This window comes from Ambystoma mexicanum, chromosome 6q (assembly GCF_040938575.1).
Source record: "Ambystoma mexicanum isolate Mex_15411 chromosome 6q, UKY_AmexF1_1, whole genome shotgun sequence".
Classification (NCBI taxonomy): domain Eukaryota; kingdom Metazoa; phylum Chordata; class Amphibia; order Caudata; family Ambystomatidae; genus Ambystoma; species Ambystoma mexicanum.
In genome coordinates, this window is record NC_090937.1 from 297052514 (window position 1) to 297076455 (window position 23942).

General features: G+C 45.9%; 1 protein-coding gene across 1 annotated transcript in view; it reads left to right on the plus strand.

Moving 5' to 3' along the window:
* The window catches only part of B4GALT1 (beta-1,4-galactosyltransferase 1), a 399807-nt gene that overhangs the window by 206654 nt on the left and 169211 nt on the right, over positions 1 to 23942 (plus strand). The window contains exon 3 of the mRNA XM_069630783.1: positions 13648 to 13835. Within this exon, the coding sequence (XP_069486884.1) occupies positions 13648 to 13835 (188 nt within the window). The remainder of the gene's footprint in view (positions 1 to 13647; positions 13836 to 23942) is intronic.

The following is a 23942-nucleotide window of genomic DNA, read 5'->3' on the forward strand; positions in this document are numbered from 1 at the left end:
CTAGACTTTCCATGCATCAGTACTCTTTGTTGGAGGGAGGGGCCAGCAAGCGTTGCTATAGATATTCAGAGCTCCTATCTGCAGTTATTAAATTCCCTTTTCTCCACCTAGAACTGCTCGTAACCCCGGGCCCGACTGTGCAGCAGACTTTTGTGCTGTGCAGGGGGAGGCATGCAACGTGTATTATTATTGCACACTTAAATCAGACATGCAAAACAGAAATAAAAGAAAAGCATCAAACCTTATACACATCAATACTGACTTGAAATTCCCTAGATGGCAGGTGGTGCGTTCCTCCCCTTGGCGGTTCATGATGGAGGCCTTGCCATGATCTTTTGGGAGTGGTTCCAGGAGGCCCCATACCCATACCCAGGACCTAGACTGACAGCCTCCTGATCCCACCCTCCGACCCCTGTGATCCCTACCGGCCTGAAGCCCCCAGTGAGAGACAGCAAACCCACATCACCCGCCTACCCGGGGTACCCAGAAGGGGCAAATCGCTTTTAGTCTCTGATCCAACTGAATGCCACAGGGACAATGAATAAGACCTCCCTGCCCCGTCCCTGTATTCCCTGAATCCATACCCGGCACAGCAGCAGTGTGTCTGTGCAGATCCAGACACGGTGCTGCAGGATTAATAAGAACAGCCGGAGACCCTGCGCATTTTCCCTTCTGGGTAATTGCAGAAAGGCTTCCTTGGGGGAATATTCTTCCTATGAGGCCTGCCGGGCTGTGCATCCCCGGGAGCCTCTTCACCTTCCATAGGTAGAGTATCCAGCCCCTGATAGCTCCCTGCCTCCCTTAATTGAGACATCACCTTGTTCATCCCTCATCCCAGCACCATCACATACAGTGCCCCAAACTGTGCGGCATCCATTACTACACTTCTAAAAACTTAAAACCCTGAGGCTAACATTCCGCCCATAAAACACTGACTTTCATGCAATATTGGGCACTCGGCACTGTCCAACTAGTATCAAATAGGCCCAAAAAACCTAGGAACCAGCCAAGGGAATATCAAATTACAATAATCGATTTTAAAACAATTCTAGGCCACTCAGTGTTCCAATACGTCCATCAAGCCCCTCTCCACACCAATCTGACCACTTGCCCACAAAAACGTCTACTTCCAGACCAGTCACCCCTCCCACCAACGAGGCCCCAGCAAATCCCACCACCCTCACAAACCCTCCTGGGCCCTAACATTGTGCTCCTCTGCAAGCACTCACCAGTCTGGATCCCCCAAGCCGGGATCCGGTTAAAAAACAGCTGACTTTGCCTCTGTCTGGAGGAAGCGGGCAGGGAGGCCCAAGGAAGCGGGAAGGCCCTGGGTAGCGAGGATGATGGTGGGGGTCTCAGATGGCCAGCTCGCCAACCAGGTATACATTTGGGACACGCACACAGTGTTGGTGGTTTAGCCTCACTCCCCCCTACCAAGCTTGTGCTACTTTATGTATATCTCGTGTCATGACGTGAACGTCATCATGCCTCTAGCCCCTGTCCTCTACAACACATGCCTCCGCAACTTGGCTAAAAATTAACCATGACATTTTCCCAGTGTTCAGCTTACAGTTTGTCGATACAACACGCATGGAGTATGAGCCCTTTCAGCTTTGTTGACGGTGGAGATCATTCTCTTGGTTTATACTTGGATCTGGTCTCTCTTCGAGTCGCTGGGGTTTGTCCTTCCCTGAGTGCGTCTTCTGCACTTTGCTCGCCCGCTAGCTCTCTCTGCTAGCTGTGTCTCCGTTGTCGGGTCTGTTTTGGGATGATGGGGCAGTTGCTACTGGCGTCTCTTTCCATTGATGTATTTTCCGGAAGTGTGAGGCATTCCTTGTCACGGTTTCCTGATTCTTTTGTGCTGTGACCATCCCATATCCGTTGTCGGGTCCGTTTTGGGATGATGGGGCAGTTGCTATTGGTGTCTTTCCATGGATGTATTTTCCGGAAGTGTGAGGCATTCCTTGTCACGGTTTCCTGATTCCTTCGTGCTGTGACCATCCCATATCCGTTTCCAATAATTCTCCAGGGTTGCAATTCCTATTTTAGAGCCAACTTCTTTGGCAGTGATCTGTTTTACAATAAGACCGTCACCTGGTGTCTGGTTGCTGGGTTGCGCTCTTTTTGTCATGCTTTCTCTCATTTCTTCTCTTCCTTGTTAGTTATCCCTGGGTGTGAACAACTTCTGGTGGTGTCCAGTTTGGGTGCACCAGGAGGCCGACTTGTATCTGTACCCAGAACATCAGCACCGCAGGGCTCACATGAGTCGGTGTGTGGTGTTGGGCGATATGAACGTAGAAATAGGTATACTTCTAGTAACCTCGGAATTTGTTGATCTTTTGCTATTTGGACTATTTTGTTCAGAGAGGTCATGAATCTCCGTGTCCCTGTTGTCTTGAGGCTAGCATGGGGTGATCCTGTGATGTGCTATGTTCATGTTGTCTAGAAATCCCTGTAGCGCTCTCGTTTTTGAAGGGTGGTCCATTGTTGCTTTTTACCTTGTTCAGTATTCTGTGTATTACAAACGTTTTTTCTAGTACTGTTATCACTAATAGCGTATCCATGGACTTTATTGATTCGATTTCCGGGATACATGTGAGGCTCCAAGCCCAACGGGGGGCACACATACCAGTTACACACGTAAAATGGTAGGTGACATCGAGCGTGATGACATCACTGTACAAGGTGCAGGTGGTATAGCTATAGCTTGTCATGGTACAACTGCTGTTACAGCACTCTTCGAGACTGGGGAAACAGATGGGGGCAACCTAGTTAGATTGGGTAGTTGGTGCAGCGTGGGCATAGGGGCGCAAGGCAGTCTCTAGGATATTATGGTAGGGGGCTGTGGGACAGTTTGAGCAATATGGGAACATCAGAGAAGCCATGTTTTGTAGACCCCCAGCAGGAAAGCATCTCTGTAGAAAACTCATAATAAAGGGCTGCATGTGTTTGACACAGCAATGGTCATTATTAGACTATTCAGCAGAAACGGTGTGCAAAACTGTTACAAGAATGAAGTTTCCCAGGAGAACGCGCATTGAAATAGCTTTAGGAGATACTTTCAAAGACACTGAGCTAGGCTCCTGGGTGTCTGAGGAGAATTGGCAGAGAAATAGAAATCCAAATAGTTAATTAAAATCCAGCCACTGTGTGGTATATAGCATTTGGTAATAAGGCGTGAGAAAGGAGCTGGGGGGCGTGTGAAATAGGGCAGGGGATGTGGGTCACACAGCAGGGTGCCAATCAGCATGGGGAGATTTTGGTGTTCCTAGGGCGTTATTTGGCATTTGTATTTCACCTTTTACCATTGTTATGATTCCAAAGCGTTGTGGGTTGAACACCCCTGGGGACCGCAGTCCAGGTCAGTAGAGAGAGTAGTGTGGTACAACGTGATTGGGTGCACTCTGTATGTGTGCAGCCAGGGTGCAATTTGTGGTTTCTAGCTGCATACTAGTGCTAGGTGTGATGCAGTGGTTGTTAGAATGTGTCCAGCGAGACCAATGGGGTATGGTATCTGCATTCTGGCGGCACTGGTGCTTGTGAGTGACATCATGTGTGCAACTAGCCCGATTTCGAGGGGGTATAGCTGCGTTATGAAGACTGTTGAGGTGAACGTGGAGGTGTACAATTATGTGAGTGGTGTAGCTGCATTTTATCGATTGATTAGGGGTAAGAGTTAGTATAGTGGTGTTTTCCAGGAGTTGGCGAGAGTTTGTTTCTGTTCAGCCTCCAGTGCTTGTTGAGGGCATGTTATCTCCATGTTTCTTTATGGGTCAGATTGTTGGCTAAGACTGACGGGATGTGACAGGCTGATCTCTCCCTAAACTCGTGTTACTGTATAGGTAATAGCAACGCCCTCGGGCGGAGGTTCTGTTGAATAGAAACACTGGTAGGTAGTTCTACTAGGACATTCCCAGATGGTTGGGATTAACAAAGAATAAGTGCGCCTAGGTTCCTTGCTATATAATTCTCAGCAGGGATTTCAAGATTTGTAGGATTAGCAAGCAAGGACATTTCCTGGATTGATATCTTAGTGCAGGTTTGCAGGGAAATGATCAAGCTCATGAATGCTATTCGTGCTTTTTTTTGCTAGTTCTGCTAGATAGATTACTGGTGCGTAGTTCTGCTATATACAGTCACTCGTAGATGTGATTGACAGTTTAACTGCTAGAAGGCCACCTGGTGTTTAGTTCTGCCCTTGTATTTCCTGGTGCGTGGAGTTAGCAGGCAGGTGCCTTCTTTGACTGATTGCGTAGTGCATAATTACATAGTTTTGATCAAGCTAGTGTTATTGGTGCTAGAGTTAGGAGTCTGGCACAATCGCCCCTGATTAATGGTGATAGATAGCTTTAGGTCTCAGAGCATATGGAATTCCTCCGGATGAGGTGATGAATGCATTCCGTCGGTTACAAGGGTGTCGCTATGATTCTGGTCTCACATCTGGTCAAAGCTTCGGGTTAATGGAGTTGGATATCGTTGGGCCTGATGGTCTGACGGAACCCGCAATCAGCGGGGTATTACGACCACTAGTCGGTCTTGGTGTTAAGTCGAGTGGTTCACTGCATTCCCTTGTGTGTTTTATGGTGAAGAGACAGGTTTTGAGTGCCTTCCGGAAGTACATGTAGTCTTTGTTGTGTCTAATGCGCGGAGGCAGTGAGTTCCACAAAGTTAGCTCCAAGGTTGAGAAGTCTGACCCTCCAATCTTGGCCAAATTGCAGGTGGGGACCACTAGGAGGAGGGCAGTGCTTGGCCAAAGGGTGCGAGTTGGATGGTAAGGCGCAATCATTTATTGAAGAAATTTGGAGCCTGCTTAATTCAATGCTCGGTGGGTAATTTATAGGAATTTTAAGGTGGCTCTGCTTCCAATTGGGAGCCATTGTAGGGTGCGGAGAGTCTGTGAGAAGTGGTCCCTTCGTCCAAATGCGAGAAGCCGTCTGGCAGCCGAGTTGTGTACTCTTTGGAGTTTAACTGGTAGGCTGGTGCCCCCATGTAGAGTGAGTTTGCATAGTCCAGTCTGGACATGAAAATTGACATAATTGTAGTCAGTCTGTTTGGATAGGTACGGTGGGGGAGCATACGCTTCAAGAGCCTAAGGTTGAAATACAGGCTTTGGATGTGATGTATTGTTGTGGTGAGACAAGAGTTGGGTCCAAGTCCATTGTGCAGCCAAGGTTTTTGACAGTGGTGGTGGTTGTAGGGGGATGGCAGTGAGGGTGGCCAGGTAGTTAGTTGAGGGTAATAGAGCAGATTTACTGCATACAATGATCTCCGTTTTACCTGGGTTCAGAAGGAGATGGGTAGTTGTCATCCAGCGATCAGTGTCTGAGAGACATGCTGCTAGGTCAGCACTGGGGTAGGTGGTCGATTTAGGAATTCTCAGGATGATTTGCGTGTCGTCTGCATAGTTCTAGCAAGTGAGGTGGTGTGAGTGGATGATCCGGGGGGGGAGGGGTCAAACGGTTGAAGAGGAGAGAGCAGGCGCCTTGTGGTACTCCAGTGTTTACTGGGGATGCAGCACAGAGAAAAGGGGGGAGATTGGTGATTTGCTGTCTATTAGAGAGGAATGAGGCGATCCAGCAGTGCTGAATCACGTATTCGTAAGGAGTGAAGTCTGTCAAGGAGGATCATGTAGTTGATGGTGTTGAATGTTGCAGAGAGGTCAAGAAGAATAAGAGCATGGCATCCTCTTTGAGGTCATCCCAGATAGAGATCAGCGTGGTTTGTTCCATTGCCCGGACGGAAACCTGATCGCGCAGGGTTTAGGAGATTGTTTGATTACACAAAGTCATTGCGTTGTGAGTAAGCAGTGCGGTCCATGAGTTTAGCCAGGAATCTGGTGTTGGAGATTGGCCTGTAGTTGATTGGTAGTAGAGGGTCGAGGGATGCTTTTTTGGAGCAGAGATTTGACATGTGCAGTTTTGAAGGAGTCTGGGAAGTTGCCGGAGGTGAGGGAGTCGTTGAGGATAGACCTCGCCAATTCTCCTGCACAGGTGGATATGACGATTTCTTTGAGGAGAGAGGCAGGACAAGGGTCAAGGGGTGAGCTGGAGGGTCAGCTGATGGATAGTAGTTTAGCTAACTCCACATTCGAGATGGGGTTGAAAGGGCAGAAAAAAGGGTTCTCGGAGGGGGGGACATTGGATCTGTTGAAGCAGGTGTAGGCCGGGTGGGCAAGAGGGAGAGTATGGTGTTGACGGTGGCCGTCCTGTCTAGGGCGGTTTTGCGAGTGTTCAGACAGGGAGCTGCAGAGTGTTTGTGAGGAAGCAGTTGGGGCTTCAGTGCAGGGCAGTTTCAGGAATTCAGTGATGATTCTGTGGAGCGCTTTGCTGGCGGTACATTGTGGTGAAACATTGTACAGTGTCCACGGGGCACAATCATTGGTCAGACTCAGTGTGACTGTCTCGCCATCCATGTCTAATCAGTACGCAGAAGTTTATCCATTTGTATATTGAGCAGTGTCAACCAATGGCAAATACGTTTTTTTGACTGATCAGCATCATCACGTAATTGTGGTGTGTCGTGGGAAGGGTTGTAACGTCACGAGGGGTGTTGATGTAATGTTTCAAGAAATGTTTTATCCAATTAGGGTCCGGTACAATATAGGTTACTACAGGGGTCTGACGTAGGTCCACCAATCGGCTATTGTGACCTACCCCACTTATGTAAATAAAATATTGTTTGGTCATTTAGAAGTTTATGTAAATAAGTCATAGCCATAGTGGGCGGTGTTGAGCTAATTTCATTCAGTTCAGTTCCACGGGGCTGTCTGAATCGTAGTTCCCAGCTTTGTGGATCCAATAAATCTGCGTTACCTCTGGCTTGGTGTATGCTCCTTTTTTTGGATTACCTTTTCTTTACTGGAGTTTCCTTTGACAGAGGTCCCTGGTACATACACTTGGAAATGCCTGCAGTCCCACAGAATGGCTAGCGCTTCTTTGTTCGGGTTCTGCTAGAAAATGCAATGGAATAGATGATGCCTTCTAGGTCCGTGTGAGTAAGGACTGCTCCCAGACCTACCGGGCTGACGTCTACGAGCAGTTTGGTGTAGCAAGCTGTGTTGAAGAACGCAATTATTGTGTTTGTTGTCAGTAAATCTTTTATTGTCTGGAATGCGTTTTCCTGTTCTGCTCCCCAGGTCCAGGGTGTGTCGTTCCATGTAAGATCTATTAGCGGGGTGGCTACTGTTCCTATGTCCGGAATGGACGGGCCTCTGTAGCTGGCCATTCCTAGAAAAAACTTTGGATTTCTGATGTGTCTGTTGGAGGTTTTGCGCTTTTCACATCAGCCACTTTGGTCGGGTTTGGCGACACTCTGCTAGCGTTAGAGATGTCACCGAAGAATGTTAATTTCTTCTTCTCGAACTCACATTTTTCAGCATGCAGCGTTAATCTAGACTTCTCCAGGCGTTGTACCACTGCGGCTAGTCGTTGCTGGTGCTCTTTCTCAGTTGTGCCATATACCAGGATGTCCATGCTGGCGTTCGTGGTACCTGGTAGATCTTGAAGCACTTTACGCATTTCATTTTGAAACCTTTCTGCCACTGATGAAATCCTAATGTTGAGTCGCTGGTACCTCCTCAGTCCTAGGTGTGACGAGAAGGTAGTGATATAACTGGATTATCTCGCCAGCTTGATCTGGTGGTAGCCTGACCTGATATCTAGTTTGCTGAAGATGGTGGCTCCTGTGAAGTCTATGATCAATGAATCTATTGTAAGCGTGATGTCGTTCTCGCCCAGTTGCAATGTTTTGCAGGCGCATGTCTATTCCAAGGAGTGTTTTGATGCCAGCGTCTATGACGTAAATGTGGGTCTGGTATGTTTTTCCGCTCTATGTTCTCGGTCTTGACTGATCCTTTCACCAGTAAAGGCTTCTTACAGCCATATGCGCATGGTTAGACTGTTTTTTGCTGCAGGTGGAGTTTAGTTGTCGTCATCTCAAATTTTGCTAGGGGGAGATTCTTACTGTTGCCCCTGTATCAATCATCATGCACGTGGGTGTTCTATCAATTAAGACTACACATGTTGGTTGTGATCTGCTTTTGGAATGCTTTTTCCCTTTGTCAGGGTTCACAGCGGATATCATGTGCACTCTTTCTAGTGAGGGTTCCGTTTCAGGCTCTTCTTCACTGTTGCTGACACTCTGGCCATATTCCTGTGCCACGGCTTTGGCCATCCCTTTGCTTTTCTTCTGGTAGTTTATCGAGCTTGTCTTGTTTGGCACTGTTGGCGGTCTGGAGCTGAGGCAGACTGATGCAAAATGGTTGTCTGCCACATTTGCAGAACGTCACGCCGATGGCCAGGCATGGTTTGCTTTTGTGCCACGCTCCTCCGCACCGCTTGTACCTCTCGTGTTCACTCGGGTCATTGTGGTCGGTTAGATGGACCGCTGCGGTTCCCTGGTGCCCGGTTCTGCGGTTTGCCGCCCATGCATTGATCGCTGGTATGTTTCCTTCTGGTTTCTCTGCATCCACCGGTAGGTAGCTCAAGGCCGCTACTTGAGTCTGGCCTTTCCCTTAGTCAGCCCATGGCTAGGATTTGGTCCAGTGCTATGTTTCTTTGGGATGGGAGAGTTTATCTGAGGAGATTGCATGGATTACTTGTCGAACAGCAATCTCTTCTACAGGAAATTTGCACCCTACTGCCATCTCTCATATTCTGGCATGGAAATCATCAATCTTCTCGCCGGGCCTTTGCCTTGCTAAGCTGAGTTGAAAGGGTTTGTAGTCTGTTAGGTTGGGGCTTGAATTTTATTGAGGGCCATTATTGCTGGTCGTAGCAGTCTTCTGTTGTGTAGTCGTAGGGCGAAAGTTCCCAGGTTCAGCATTGGAAAGGTTTGTGTCTTTGGCTCTTTTGATCTTCCTTGACTTGGTGTGGAGTTGGAACAGTTGTGGCCACAGTTACCACCAGAGGGTCGGCACCTTCAGGTTTAATGAATATTCCTTGTGATGAATGTAGCCACATGGTCATATTTGTGTTGATGTTTGGAGGCTTGGTACCTCCTGCATCGTGCTCACGTTGCTTCCTTTTGCTGGTGGTGTTTGGTGTTCTTCCGACATGGCTTGCACTAACGTTGTTGGCCAGTAGGCATTTGGTGTGTGCCCGTGCTGCAAATCTACTTCAAGATCACCCTGCTACGCAGGCTTTTGTGCATGGTTTGCACTGCTTTTTGTGTCCCGTCTGTTGATTGCGTAACCTCCGTTCGTTTTTTTTCTGTCTCGCATCATGACATGAACGTCATCACACCTCTAGCTCCCCATCTCTACTTCGCAGCGAGGATGGCAAGCAACCAGATGAGACTCGTGGTGTCAAGGTCTGGGCGTCTCAAGAATCCGGAGCATTATCGCAGTCCAACAAAGTAGTGCAGGCTCGTTTTATGGTGGCAAGGAGTGGGACCGGTGCTGGGATCACAGAAAGAAGAGATGCTTTCCACTGCTCGAGCTGCCCTTAAATGGTTGTTTAGCCATTGCTGGAACCCCTTACCGCCCCTGGCAAGCCCACAACATGGACATTGCCTCCAGCCCACCTGGTCTCTTCTGGCCTGGTGTGCTGATGCCATCACTGGTGGGCCAGTGGCGGTGAGCCGCAGTTGAGTTGCTGCACCTTCCGTTTGTGATGCTCCAACCATCATTTGAGGGGGTTGGGGCGGGGGCTTACCTCTATTCCGTGTGCAGCACTGTGAGAAACACCAATACCTTCAGACGTCAACCCTCCCCTGGGCCGTTTATAACTCCAGAGAAGAGGGGTCTGGATCATACTTCCAGGCAGACGCCTTTAGTGTGTTTGGAGAGACACGTCACTGTCTGGGGCAGATGTCCCCAGTTTGGTGGCGTGTTCTCATTCTAGGTCCCTGCGCCTAGCTTCTCACCCAGCCCTGTGTGCTCTACCTCTAGGCTACAGCAGAACTCTCCCCTCTGGAGTCTGCTAAAGTCCAGCTCTAGTGGACAGAGATTACAGGGACGCCACTCCCAAGCTCTCAGACAGCGACCTTGATAAGTAGTAATGATTTACACAGTGGAGTTGACGGTCACTCAGTGCCATTAACGTACCTCTGATGGTTCACGGCTCAGTAACATAGTCTGCTCCGCTCTCTCAGGAATTTTAGGGATTCTGGTAATCACATGCTTTTAGGATATAATGCTATTTCGAAGATATCTAGATAGGTGCCCATCTTTGCTCTGTGGCCCTCCAGCTCCATGGGGACATTTTAAGTGCCAGGGTATTATGCAAGTCTACGCAAAAAGGACGAGTATACGTGTCTTTGGCACTTGAGAGGTTTTAATGAACATCTGTATGGCTATTGAGCAAGGGCACCCATCAGGAATGCATTAACTTAATCCTTTTTTTCCCAGAGGAAAAATTAGGAAGGTTCACTTTGCTGTGTGTTCACTTCTACCATACATAGTGCATCACGTTAATTAGGCACTGCAGTCAGTGAGTGCTTTCACAGTTCCAACACCACATAAGTGCTTGAAAAATACCCTACCAAAACAAGATTAGCTGCTTTATTTATGTGGCTATACTATTGCTTATAGGGCATTCAGAATTCTGAGTTACAAATAACACTGCACTAGTTGGACCACATCCACTTCACTACCCCTGGTTCATATCTGGTACTGGATGACCCGCCTGCTACTTTCTGATCAACTTGGTGTCTCTGGGGCACTCTAGTGGCACATGTTTCCGAATACCCTGTGGGTGCCAACTGTAGATGTGCGCTAAAAACCTGCAAACACACTGTATGGTACTCCCTATGAAACTCCTATGATCTACTTGCTGCAGAAACCTACTATTTCGTGAAGGATCTTGCTCGTTTAGTGAGCCATACAAATATGCAATGAAACATAACCTGTGTCCACCTCATTCACCTTGCACACAGCCCATTCTGGGCTCTGTCATTCCGACAGTCGACTCTACAATTCAATATTGATCTCTCGGTCGCCAGGTCAAGCAAACACCTAATGAACCACGTTTCAAAGGTATGTTCGAGTATCTATCAACCACTGATTGATTTCACTGCTTCCCTGCATGGACTAGAAAATGCCCACGTGGATATACGCTTGTTTGCCAGGAACTGTAAGCATTTCCCCTTCTTTTCTGATCGCTGCTATGTCTTGATCGTTCTAAGCAAACTCTACAGCCTTCAGACCATCACAAACTCCTTCCCTAGTACATCGTTCCCTTTCTTACCTGTACAAATCTTTCATGTGTGATTAACATTTCACCTCCGCCATTTTCCACTTCTCTGCAGAGCTTTGCTATTCTCTCACAGGCCAAGGTCTTGATATCCCTGGCAGGTTCACAGTACCCCACTTTCAGGGCAATCCTCAATTCTGTTAGACCACTAAGATGGTGACTAGTACAGTATAAAAAAATGTCCTACCATTGTATGTGGCGGTGGTCCCTTTCCATGACTAAAGGGGGAGACCCAGGAGTTAAAAAAGAAATCAACGTCCTAGTTCAGGCACTTTTGTCTGGGGTCCTTTACCAGTAACACCTTCTGCTTCCTCTCTGTTCTCACAGAACAGAATCCCCTCTGAGCCATCTGTCAAAATGCTGCATTGTATTAGGTGAAGATTGTCCGCCTTACACCCTCACTTGTAGAGATATTTTATGCAACCAGTGAAACTGTCCCTTGTAGTGACGTTACTGTCAAATCAGGAAGGACACGATTAACTCTTGAGTGCTCGGATGAAGCTACCACTGGAAAACAACCACTGCTGCTGATGCTTACCCCATTTTAAACACGGGGCTTAAAGCAAGCATTGTGAGATACATGTCAAATGCATGCAGATAAACTAAGGAAATGTAAATGATAGACACTACTGGTAATAAGACTCAATGTTTCCATGTCACTGTTCATGTGTTTTTAAATGTGATTTAATTTAGTAGACTTTTAGTATCCCTGCTGACTATCTTGGACTGCTTTTGCATTGTATTTTGACCGGCACCATACATAAATGACAGATAACTCTAGCTTCAATTGATGTGCATGGAGTGCAGAGAAATGCCAGTGTTTTGCTATGCCGTATGAATGCTGATGGTGCAGCGAACAGGTGTCAACTTTGACTGCATTTCTTGGACTTCCATTTTGTATTAAAATCTGCTGAAGACCTTGAGCAACAGTAATATAAAATGGCTGCAAAATAGCAGCAAGATGGTCTTCGCCGTTAATTTTCCTGGTTAAAATATTGTTAAATCCTGGACATATAATGTAGGGCAAACTCTGTTCAGCTGCACTCGGTAAAGAAAATGCTGTTTGGGTGGGTGTATTAGGGCTTCCCCACAGCCCAAAATCATAAAAGAAAAGTTTTACACCTCAAACCGTGCGCATGTCACTAAGTATTGAAGGCTCTTTAGCTAAGAATTCTGGTTATGTCAAGGTGTGAGTTAGCAGTCTTGGTAGTTAAATTACATCTCCCATCAATGATGGAATGTCACTCTTAAAGTTATTTAACCATTTATTCCATATTTCAAAAAATGAAACCATATGTGGGTTGAGAAATTACAAGTACGCAAGTGCCAACACGTGTGTCGACCTATTACTGCCTCCGTGCCACCCCTTGCACTGGGGTCTGTATCTGTACCCATACAGCCCCCCTTTTTCTTCCTGCACTTATCAGACCTACCCTGTCTGCCGCCTTAAACCTAGCACTTTCAAATTGCTGGCTGCACTAAAACTGTGTGTTGCCTTTAGTATTTTTTGTTATTTATCTGTTTCTCCTCTGCTTCGCACTTTCCACTTCTCCGCCCTTCCATGCACTTTTCCCCTCCCCCTCTCCCATGCACTTGCGCGTTCTCAATGTCACTGGGCCTAGTAAGATTGCTGTTTTGTTCTCCCCTGTTCCCCTCCCTTGCGGCGCTTCGAAACACTTGTGTACAAGCGCAATAGAAATAAAATATCAATATCGCTCTTTGTCAAGGCTGGGCTTGTTAGAAATGTAGCAGTATTACTGATATTAATGGCGTATCCCGACCATTATGTTCGTAGTCAAGTCATTTCATGGAAAATCCATTTAGCGAAAAGGTGAAAAGGATTCTTGTGCTGCCAGTAATTGAAATGATAACCAGTTCTGTCACCTTCAGTAACGCGGGACACCAATTCGGCAGGGGTCGTTCCCTAATCCTGAGACCTTCATTTGCATACCCGAAAGGGACGGGACTGGTTACTATTTCCATTACCGGGCAGCACAAGAATCCTTTTCACCTTTTCACTAAATGGATTTTCCATGAAATAAGAACTTATCACCTGACTACAGACATACTGGTCAGGCTGTGTCATTAATATCAGTAAAATACTCCTGCATTTCTAACAAGCCCAGCCTTGACAAAGATTGATAATGGGTCGAAACATGTGTTGGCACTTGGGCACTTGTAATTTCTCAACCCACATATGGTTTCTATCTTTGGAATATGGAATAAATGTTTCAATAACAATTTCGAGAGTAACCTTCCATCATTGATGGAAAATGTAATTTAACTACCAAGACTACTAACTCAGTTTGCAGTGAAAGCGTCTTCAATACTCTGGGGCATGCACAAGGTTTGAGGTGTAAAAACATGTTCTATTGTAAAATCCTGGTTTTCCTGCTTTCTTTGATCATGCTCTCGCAAACGATTGCTTAACCCTGATTTTATTTCTGCACATCAGGATGGAGATGAAACCTTCAACCGAGCTAAACTTCTGAATGTTGGCTATGCGGAAGCATTGAAGGAGTATGACTACGAGTGCTTCGTATTTAGCGATGTAGACCTAGTACCTATGGACGATCGTAATATATACAAATGTTACAGCCTGCCAAGGCACCTGTCGGTGTCCATGGATAAATTTGGATTCAGGTAACTGGTTTTTATCAGCAAGTTCTTATCCATTGTTTTATGTTACTGCTAAAATGTGGGACCTTGGGATTGGGCGGGCGTGGGAGGTGGTTAGCATGTACTGGTCTGTGACACTATTTGCTGGGTCTTGCAAATTTTTTCGTGGGACAGATTGCTTTCATAGCCTGGTCTATCTAATGGTGTGTATTTCCCGTTCTTGTGCATAAGGAGGATACAAGGGTCACTATCAAAGTTAAGTGATTGGTTATTTCCTTATCATTCTCGCCATAAGTGATTCATATTGTGGCTTTTTCCTCATAGCTTGTTCATATTTTGGTTTAATGGTGTGGTGCATGGTGGCTTAAAATGTCACACTGCCATTGTAAAGTCAGGCTGGAGTAATCGTTCTGGTAAGTGGCTCCATGGCTGCTGCTAGTCTTGCCGGCGTGTGTGGGCTGGGTGCGCAGTGGTTCAGCAGCATACAAACCAGTTTCTCTCCCATTGGTGATTGAGGGGATGAGCGAGGGTCATGAGGCGAGCAGTCAAGATCTCTGTGACCACCCTATAGGAATATTTGTCCTTCCTGCATTCTCTTATGAGGACAATACAGCAATTTTATATACTGGAGGCAAACTATTATTTAAGAAAATTGGTATAGATCTCCTTTATATGGAGGGTGTCCGTGGGAGATACTCAACTATTGTTCACCATCAACCCCTGAAAACAGGAGGCACAATAACCAAAAACTCATGCACGGGCTCTGGAAAATCCCATGTTTTTATTTAATGCATTTGATTATGCGCCCAAACCTGAGGGTGTCACAGCGTAGGTTAAAATATTACAGTAAAGCTTTCTGGTTACAAAGGCAAAAGTTGAATGGTTACAACAAAACAGTAGCATAGTGGGTACAGTGCAAATATAGGCTGATAGTAGTGAAACTTACAGATATACAGTACGACACGTGGTTATAAACTGGACTTAAGCTGCGGGTAGGTTAGAATTTGTTGAAAAGCCAGGTTTTTAGTATATTGAAGTGTGTGTGGGAGGGTTTGTTACTTATTTTCAAGGGGCGCGAGTTCCAGATTCTAGGAGCTGCTACACGGAAGCTGAATCCTCCTGTTCTTGAGTTATTGAAACGGGGGTGATGAGTAGGTGAGTGCTACAGTTGGATCTGAGTGATCTAGTTACCATTTTGCGAGGGATACATTGATTTAGATAGGTTGTGGCGTTTAGGGTGATGCATTTATGTGTGGTGGTGAGTGTTTTATGTAATATTCTGGCTTGTATGGGTAACCAATGTACTTTTCTCCTAGTCTGATATCTGGTTCCTTTTTTATTATTCCAAGTGCTGCTCTTAATGCTTTGTTTTGCAATAATTGCAATTTGTCTAAAATGTTCTTAGTAGTGCCTAGCAGAAGTATATTACAATACCTCATCCAGGTAGCACTTTGCTTGGTGGGTGGGAATCCTTGGTCCCCATAGATCCTTTCACTCTAATGGGTCTTTCACTGACTGGCACAAAACGTCCAACATAGCAGATACAGCAAAGACCTGTTGAATAGGACTTAAAAAGATGGAAAAACAAACCTGAATGCTGCATTTAACAAGTGTCTCAACCTCTTATGATGAGTATTTGTGGGACTTTATTAATTTATTTTCTACATTAGAAAGATAATGTATACGATTTGCACTTGACCCAAATGTTCTCCTTATACCGACATTGAAAATGCTGCAAACAATAGCTCCAGGTTTTTCAAGACAAGCTAATCCAGTCTAAATGCAGCAATGACCAAATGGCTCCCTTGCAAAAACACTGCAGTCAGCTCAAACTATGCCTTTATTTCTAAAATGCACAGCACACAAGTTAATGCTCCGAGAAAATTTTGCCTTCCAAAATCATATTGAACCGTCAGGAAATGTCACCCTTTCTAACCAGGTTTGTCAATGCCTCATTCAGGGAAGGGAAGGGCCCCAAAGACATTAAGACGGTAGAAATAACCCCTATCCAAAAAAAGCCCAATTTGGATCCCAAACACCCAACCAATCTTAGACCCATCACCAACTGCAATGTCCTTCTCAAAGTATTGGACAAAGTAGCTTCCAAACAATACCAATCTTTTATTGAAGGAGACAACATCTTGCATTTTAAACAATCAGACTTCAGGCCAAACTGCAGTACCGAAACCGCCCTCATAGACCTCAGTCACATCTGCTGCAAATCATAGAAGAGGTCAAAGCAGGCATTTTGACTCTACTGGATTTGTCAGCTGCACTTGACCTGGTGGACCACAGCATTCTTAAACAAATGCTGGGCCACTCTGGTCAATGCTCGGACAAGGTGGTACAATGGTTTCTCTCATTCCTGTCTGACCGAGAAGCAAGAATTCAACAGGGCAAAGCACGATCTCCTAAATCTCATATCTGGTGTAGTGTCCCAGAGGGGGCAAGTCTGTCACCATTACTTTTCAACCTTTATATTAAACCTTTGTTTACTCCTGGACGAAATGGGTGTGTTTTTCACAAATTACGCTGATGACACTCAGCTAGTCATTGAAACCACAGGAAACTATGACAAAGATACCATAACTCTATTCACCATATACCACTTTGTAAAGGACTGGCTGTCAACGAATTGGCTATGTATCAATGGGGAAAAAACTGAGCTAATGATCTTTGGCTCAACAGCCACACGTACCAAATTGGACACTAAATATACCAACTTTCAAATATGTACTAACTGCATACCAGTCGTTGGCAAGGTGAAGACATTAGGGATCCAACTGGAGGCATCGCTTAACTCCGATGCATATGTTAACCATGCATATGGTAACCAAATGACTAAAAGCTGCAACTACTCTCTGCATCTTTTGAAAAATATTCGTCCTTCTATTTCTAAGGACAATGCAGCTACCATCACCTGTGCCACAGTGTTGTCCAAATTGGATTACTGCAACTATGTTAATTGGTGCCTCAAGTCACAATGTGGGGTAAGTGCCAGGTGATACAAGTCAACATTGTCCGCATCGTGAACAAACTCCCAAAACGATAACACATCATGCATCCTAGGAGGAATCTACATTGGTTATCCGTCCAATGCTTTAAATAATCTACTTTAAAGCAGGATCTATTGTTCACATGTGTTTTATAGAACTGCCCCAACGTACTTAAAATCCCTGATACCACAATGTCATCCCACCAGAGTAATGGGTCCAGAAAAAAACAGATCATATGCCCAAGATATAAGCGGGAAGAGGGGCTAGGAAAATCTTTCACTGTTAAAACAGCTAAACTCTGGAACCACATGCCCATTACTCTTACAGGGGATGATCATTTGATAACCTTTAATAAATCTTTGAAAACCCATCTATTTAGGTAAGTCCAGTGCACCATCCGCCCATCTCTCCCGGGTACTGTTTTTGTCCTGTCTTTGATGAAATGCCCTTGTGTATATGTCTCAGGGCCCCGATGCTCGTGGGCTTCTAGCGCTTTATAAACAAACAAAATATAATACTGTAGTTTTCTGGAGCAGCTGAGTTTGGTTTGGGGGTGTCTTTCTCATGCATTGCCTGGTTTAATTTTTTCAACTCCACTTCAAAGTTGCTGCTTGACTTTCTTGCTTTTTAATGACTAATCTGAGGGGTCAGAAGTAAGACACAGACATATGGAGGACATAGTGGTTGCTATAAAGGTTTATTGTAAACAAATTGGGGTTGGAAAATGCCTTGCTATCCCTAGCGCTAGGAGGGGTTTCTCTACCTCAACGCAAAAACTATGGGCTTTGTCAGGATGTCCCAAAGCAAAAGTATGTCCTGTGTCCAAAATCCTATATGTCCCTCACCTGCTACAACTAATTTTAAGGTGACAAGGGGAATGTCTCGTAACTCAATAGTGTCTGTAATGATCGAAAAAGAACAAAGTGTTGATCAAAATCAGAGTTCAAACAGTGTTCACAACTCCAAGGGGAACCACTCCCTCCCCCTGGTTCCTTCAAAATGTGCAAAGAGGGTGCTTCCTTCCTCTTGACTTTAACAATGCCCAAATTGTCTTGTACAAAGTAATTTCTCCTGCCAAAGGTTATGCTCCTTCCTTTGGCCAAGCCAGAGGGAATGACCCCCTTCCCCTGGTTCTTGATCTACAACAAATAAAAACTACTTTGCCAAGAGGATGACTCTCTCGTCTTGGCTCAGTAATGTTCTAACCCTTCCAGGGGGAATGACTCCCTTCCCCTGCATCTTGTATTCACTTCAATAAACGACTACAACAAAGTATTTTGGTGTGGGTCCCAGACTCACTTAGTGCCTTGTTTTCCTGCCAAGACTTTTTACAATGTCTCTCAATGTATTTGGGTGCGGATCTATGAAGGGTCAAAAAATGTTAGCCGGACACTTGGGTATAGTTTTCTAACAAGCCGTCATTTTATTAAGGGGTGAGCCAAATGCCTAACTTTCCCTAGCCTAACGAGGATTTCCCTGCCTGACCAGCTAGTGCTAAAGGAAGATGACCTAATGTCCAAACAGATCTGTCCCTCAACTAATACATACAACAAATCAACAAATCATACCGGAATTATTTGGCTGTTCAACCTTCACAAAATAACATATTAATGCAAACACAAAAGTTATAAATGGGAATCCTTGTGACCAGGATTGGATCTCTTTCCCCTGGATCCATTCAGAATGTTTCCAGCCAAAGTTCAAAGAAATGTTCAATTTCAGGAAAGTTCTTTTCATTCCATTTTTCCTTCACTTGGCAAAGTGACTATCTTAGTTCCAAAGCATTTCACACACGTAAAGACAGTTGTTAAAGTTTCCACTACATTCCACTTAGCAAACCAAAAAGGCTTTCGCTTCACATATTAAGTCGGAGGTTAATGTAATACTTTCCTTCTCTGGATTCCAATCACTTTTTATCACATCATATTTCTGCTTCATAAGCAACACCTTAATCTGGATGGTACATTCAAAAAGATGCACTTTAGTCAGGATGGTTATACAACAGTTAATTAAACACAGTAGTGGGATTATTACTTCTTTTCCACCACAACCTTCTACCACATTTACAGTACATCGAATGATCTTCTTCCTGGTTCACTCACCCGCCAGGGCGAACTACTATGTCCCTTTCCTGGCTTACTCACCTACCAGGATAAAATCGCTACTGCTACACTGTGGTAACGCTTGTTCCAAACTCAACACTTAAATCCTCAATGGGCAAAATTGAATCAACAACTGCTTCTTGGTTTAATCTTAACTTTGAACACAATTGGCATACAGCTTATTCTACAAGTATACTGCACAAAAGACTCTTGTGAATTGGGATGAACGCCAAAAAAATAAACTGCAGGAGATTATGTGCTCCATGGACGATCTTATCACCAACCCAGTTAGAGTCGCCAAAAAACTGAAGGATCTGGATTGGATAACCAACGACCAAGTCCAAGCATGTAAGCTGCTGACCCATCTTCCTCCTACGTTCAATAGACTGCACACTCCTCTAGCCTATTGTTCGAAATTTCCAGACAGAAAATTAAGCTCTACCTTTTTAAGAGCACGTTTGAATTTACTCCACACAAGAGAAATCTTGACAATAAGACAACAAACAGCCACAAAAAGCTGTAGGCTATGCAAAGCCCCAGACTCTATTGAGACAGTTCGTCACCTTCTTTTGTATTGTCCCTCCTTAACGAATGAACGCACCGCTTTCCTGTCACCCTGCAGGATCGACCCCCGTCTGACAGAAGAAAACACTTGGTGGTGCTGTCTCATTTCAGGGGAGAAAACCCGCTGGGTGATAGCGTCAGCCAAACTGTTGGAAGCAGCGTCAACGCCGTGGGATTTAGCGAAATTTAGCAAGGTGCTTCGCGCTACCTGATTCTGCATGATGTAAGGTGCTTCACGGAAATTCTTTGTTACACACAGGTCAAGCGTAATCTACCTGTTATCAGACTTGAATTCTGCATTCTGCTAACTTGATTAGTTCGCTTGATTTTGCGGTTTGATGTTCAGCCTTGTAAAAATCATATATTTTGATTATATACAAGTAAATAAGTAATAATACTGCACAAAAGAATAATCATATTCATTGATTTGTTTGCCATAGGCAGTGCAGGTTACGGTTAGCTCCCACTTTTTCCTCTTTACAAGGAGGACGTTTCTCTGCCCATCTCTGATTTCTACTTGTACACCATTTTGGCTGTTGAAAATGAGGTTTACAACTTCCTCCTTCGAGGTGTCTCGTTCTGGGAGTGTTACATTGAAATTGCCTTGGTGTCACTCTCGTCTGTCTTTGGCTTTGGCAATGCAGGTTATAATGTCCCCCTTTTGAATATCCCTCTTCGGGAAAGTTGTGTTCCCTTTTCTTTACTATTGCCCCACTTTGGCTTTGGCAATGTGGGTTGCAATATTCTACTATTGGAGATTCCCCTTTTTGGCTCTGGCAATGCGGTTCTGTAATATTCCCGTATTCAACATCTCTTAATAGGAGAGTAGTGCCCAGTTCATCTAAATTCAAATGTTCGGTATTCAAAATGACACAGTAGTGGTCTTCGGAGTGGCCCAGGGTCACCTGCATCAGGCCGAAGTCTCCTGACTCGCCGGCTCTGCTTCTTTCATCAGAACTTCCTCAGCATTTGACTGCTTCTGCCAGCCTGCCGCTGCTCACGTGAACTGTCAATGGAGCTTGTATAGCCATGTCCGCTCACCGGTGAAAAGCTTACACCAGAGCGGATTGCAGGACATAGAAAGCTTCCTTCTCCCCCTGGGTAGCTGGCCTCAATACCGCTTCCTGCTCTGCATCCTCGGCATAAAACCGGAGTCTCGACGGGTCTCCACCTTCTCTGCACAGCATCCCACTGTCAGCACGGCAGTAACTCCAACTTCTGACCCTTCCTGCTTCTCCTGCTTGGCTCACATCTGAAAGGCCTTTAAATGTTTAAAATCCCTGCTCAGGTGTGGGTCATTACAACAACTAGAATGCTTATTACAGTTTGCTAACTTTGGACCCCTCTTTATCGTCTCAGGCTTGAAGTCCTTATTGTTATTGGTTTTAAGATCAAATCTTCAATTTACACATAAACCATTAAGACTATATGATCACTAGGGAAATTGTTCAGAAAGTTCTCCCATTCCTCCTGACCCGAATTCCCTCCCATGTGATCCTCCTGCATAATACCACCCCCAGAGTGAGGATCAGGTAGCGCCTGCCTTTCCCTGACCACATGGGAAGGGGTCCAGGTCAGGATTTTTGTGATGATCACCTCTGGTTCATCACAGGTCCCATACTCGCACAATGCCTGGTTTACTCTCCTGCCAGGACTTTGATGTTAGAGAGCTACAGAGATATGTCTCTTTCCTTGGCTCACCTTCTCGTGGTTTCTGAAAATCGGGTTTGTGTCCCAGACTTGCACTCTATATCTGGCATCGAACTTCTCCATCTTAATAATACTGATTTTTTTTTCATAAACCATGGTTAGCGATCCTTTTCTTTGCAGTTCCTTTTAACTTGTTTGGGCTTCCTGCCCTTTCATTTACATGTTTTAGCTTTGTGCGTGGTATTCGCTGTGAAGCGCTCCAGCGTCCGACCTTTCGCTTCTTGGCACACCAGACTCGTGGATGCAGCGGCTTGCCGGCTGCCTGCAGGAGCGTCCTGTCTCGCCTCTTCTTCCCGTGTGGTCTCTGCCGTCTTCTGACAGCTTTCCGCTGTCCACGACATCAACGCAGTAGACCTCCGGTTCTTTGGCTTTCTGCAGCAACATTTCCAGCAGTTCTCCTGCTTCAGGTGCCAGTTTGCCTCTTTCCCACAGTCTGACTGGTGTCAGATCGAAAGAAGCTGTCTCAGAGCCACCTGGCACCATATAACTCCCAACAACTAGAGTGCAGTGTTGGTTTCCTGGCTCTCTGGATCTTTGTTATTCCAGCCCTCTTCTTTGTCCCAGTATTACAGAAGGAGCTAGGAGCATAAGGTTGACAATTGCTTTGTCAGTTTCTACTCCAGTATGACTGTATGCCATGACGGCTTTTGGTATGACATGAAGGTTATTGGGCAGTGGGGAATGAAGGATATACCATATCTCATCTCATCTGTTGATTCCACACTCCTCTTCCAAGGGCTATCTCCCTCCATGTGGTCCTCCCTCATATAGCCACCACCAGGGTCAGTCGGATATCTTCTGCCTTTCCCTGACAACATGGGGTGAGACTTTCCCCATATAAGGAGTGATGATATCCCCAGATTCATCACACTACATATTCTTTCCTGGGGCCATCTTAAATCGGCCCAATCTCCAGTCAAGAAATCGCCTCATCCCAGCAACACCAGAGGCAAGATGAGAAAGACCAACCACTGATGGACTAGGCGATCAGGTGACGAGAGCATGTCATATCCTTTCTGAACTCCCTACGGCCATCCAGCTACGTGCGTCCAAGTTAGGGGAAACCCGTTAATATTGAAAACCGGCCATTAACTTGCCTCTTCGCCTATGAGCCTTTGCTTTTCTGTGTCCTTCTACTTGTCTGTAAGTACCCATTATTTTCTTCTCAGATTCACCCTCACCATGCACTTCTCATGCTATCTCTTCCTTTCTGTTCTACTTCTCTATCCTCTGCTCAGAACTATCTCAACTCTTCCATCCTATCATTTTCTCTCCTCTGTCGCCTCTTTTCGCTCCACTACTCTTTCTATTCACAAAACCTACTCCTACCGTGCATTCCATGCCACTTCCTCTTCTCGCATCTACCCCAGCTAATGAAACCTGGATATCTCCCTCTGACTCATAAGCCCTTGTTCCGTTCATGGCCCTGCCTACATCATCGCTCACTCTTCCCACTCCACTGTCAGGGGAGATGGTTGGTGTAGGACTGTTCTCATCCTCCAAACGTCCCATCTCTCCTCCTCCTCTATCTCACGCTAATTTTCCCTCATTTGGATACACTATCTCCACAATCCCTGCCCCCTATGGTATCTCTCTACCGGCCCCCTAGTTCGGTAGGTCAATTCTGCAACCAACTAATTGACTCTTTCGAAGGGATTGTGTCCTCCGACGTATTCCTCATCTTAGATATATCCTTCCAGCTCTGCTGGCCTCGGAAAATGTTTTCTCTAGAGGGCGCTGCGCGTCGACGTCCCTCGAGTCGATGTCCCTCGACAGCCGCCGTATCGACGCTCGACGTCATCCTGCCTATAAAGGCCGCGCGCAGCGTCCGTTGCTCAGTTCCGTTTTTCCGCGCTTACTCTGTGCCTCGGAATACCGTTGCTCAGTTCTTAGTCAGATTAATCCTATTTACCTCGAGTTATTCGATCCATACTCGATGGCTTCCTCGCTGGAACCGACAACTCCTCGATCCGGCTTCAAAAAATGTCGAGATTGTGGGAAAAAGATGTCGTTGACCGATCCTCACAGAAATTATCTGTGGTGCTTGTGAGCTCAACACCATTGTTCGGAATGCGAGGACTGTATGTCCATGACAGCTAAGGCCCTGAAGGAGCGTAGGGGGAAGCTGGAGAAAGGTAAGACTTTTAAAGCTTCTTCTTCGTCGACGAAGTCGAGACATTCGTCTCCTCGTCACCATTCGCGCTCCAGGTCTCGGAGTGGGTCTCATCACTCCTCGAGATCAAAGCACTCAAAGAGGAGGCGTCGAAGATCCCCTTCTCCGTCTTCCTCTGTTTTGCCAAAAAGAATCCCTTGCCCCACAAAACATAGTTCCCGGGCTGAATGGGAGGAATTCCGAAAGAATATGATCAGTGTCTTCGAGAAAGCGGCCTCGACCCCCATCGAAAAATGCTGAGAGCGATGCTCTGGTCGAAAGACCCGAAGGTCAAAAACGCCGCGAGTCGCAGTACCCGGCGAAAGAAACCTCTCGAGCGCGTTTCGAACCCTCGAGCAGGACTATGACCTCCAAACCTTCCTCGAAGGTTCCGTCGACGAAGGTCCCGTCGAGGTCGATGTCTTCGGCGCAGTTGTCGAGGGGACCTTCGACGCACGGGTCTGTCGACTTGATGCCGGCCTCGACACCGGCGTCGACGCCAAGAAAAGTCACGGTGACCACACATCCAGTGACTATCCCCAGGCCCTCGACGTCGATGGCGTCGATATTGTTGAGTAGAATTCCAATTCTGTCGAGGTCCTCAAGG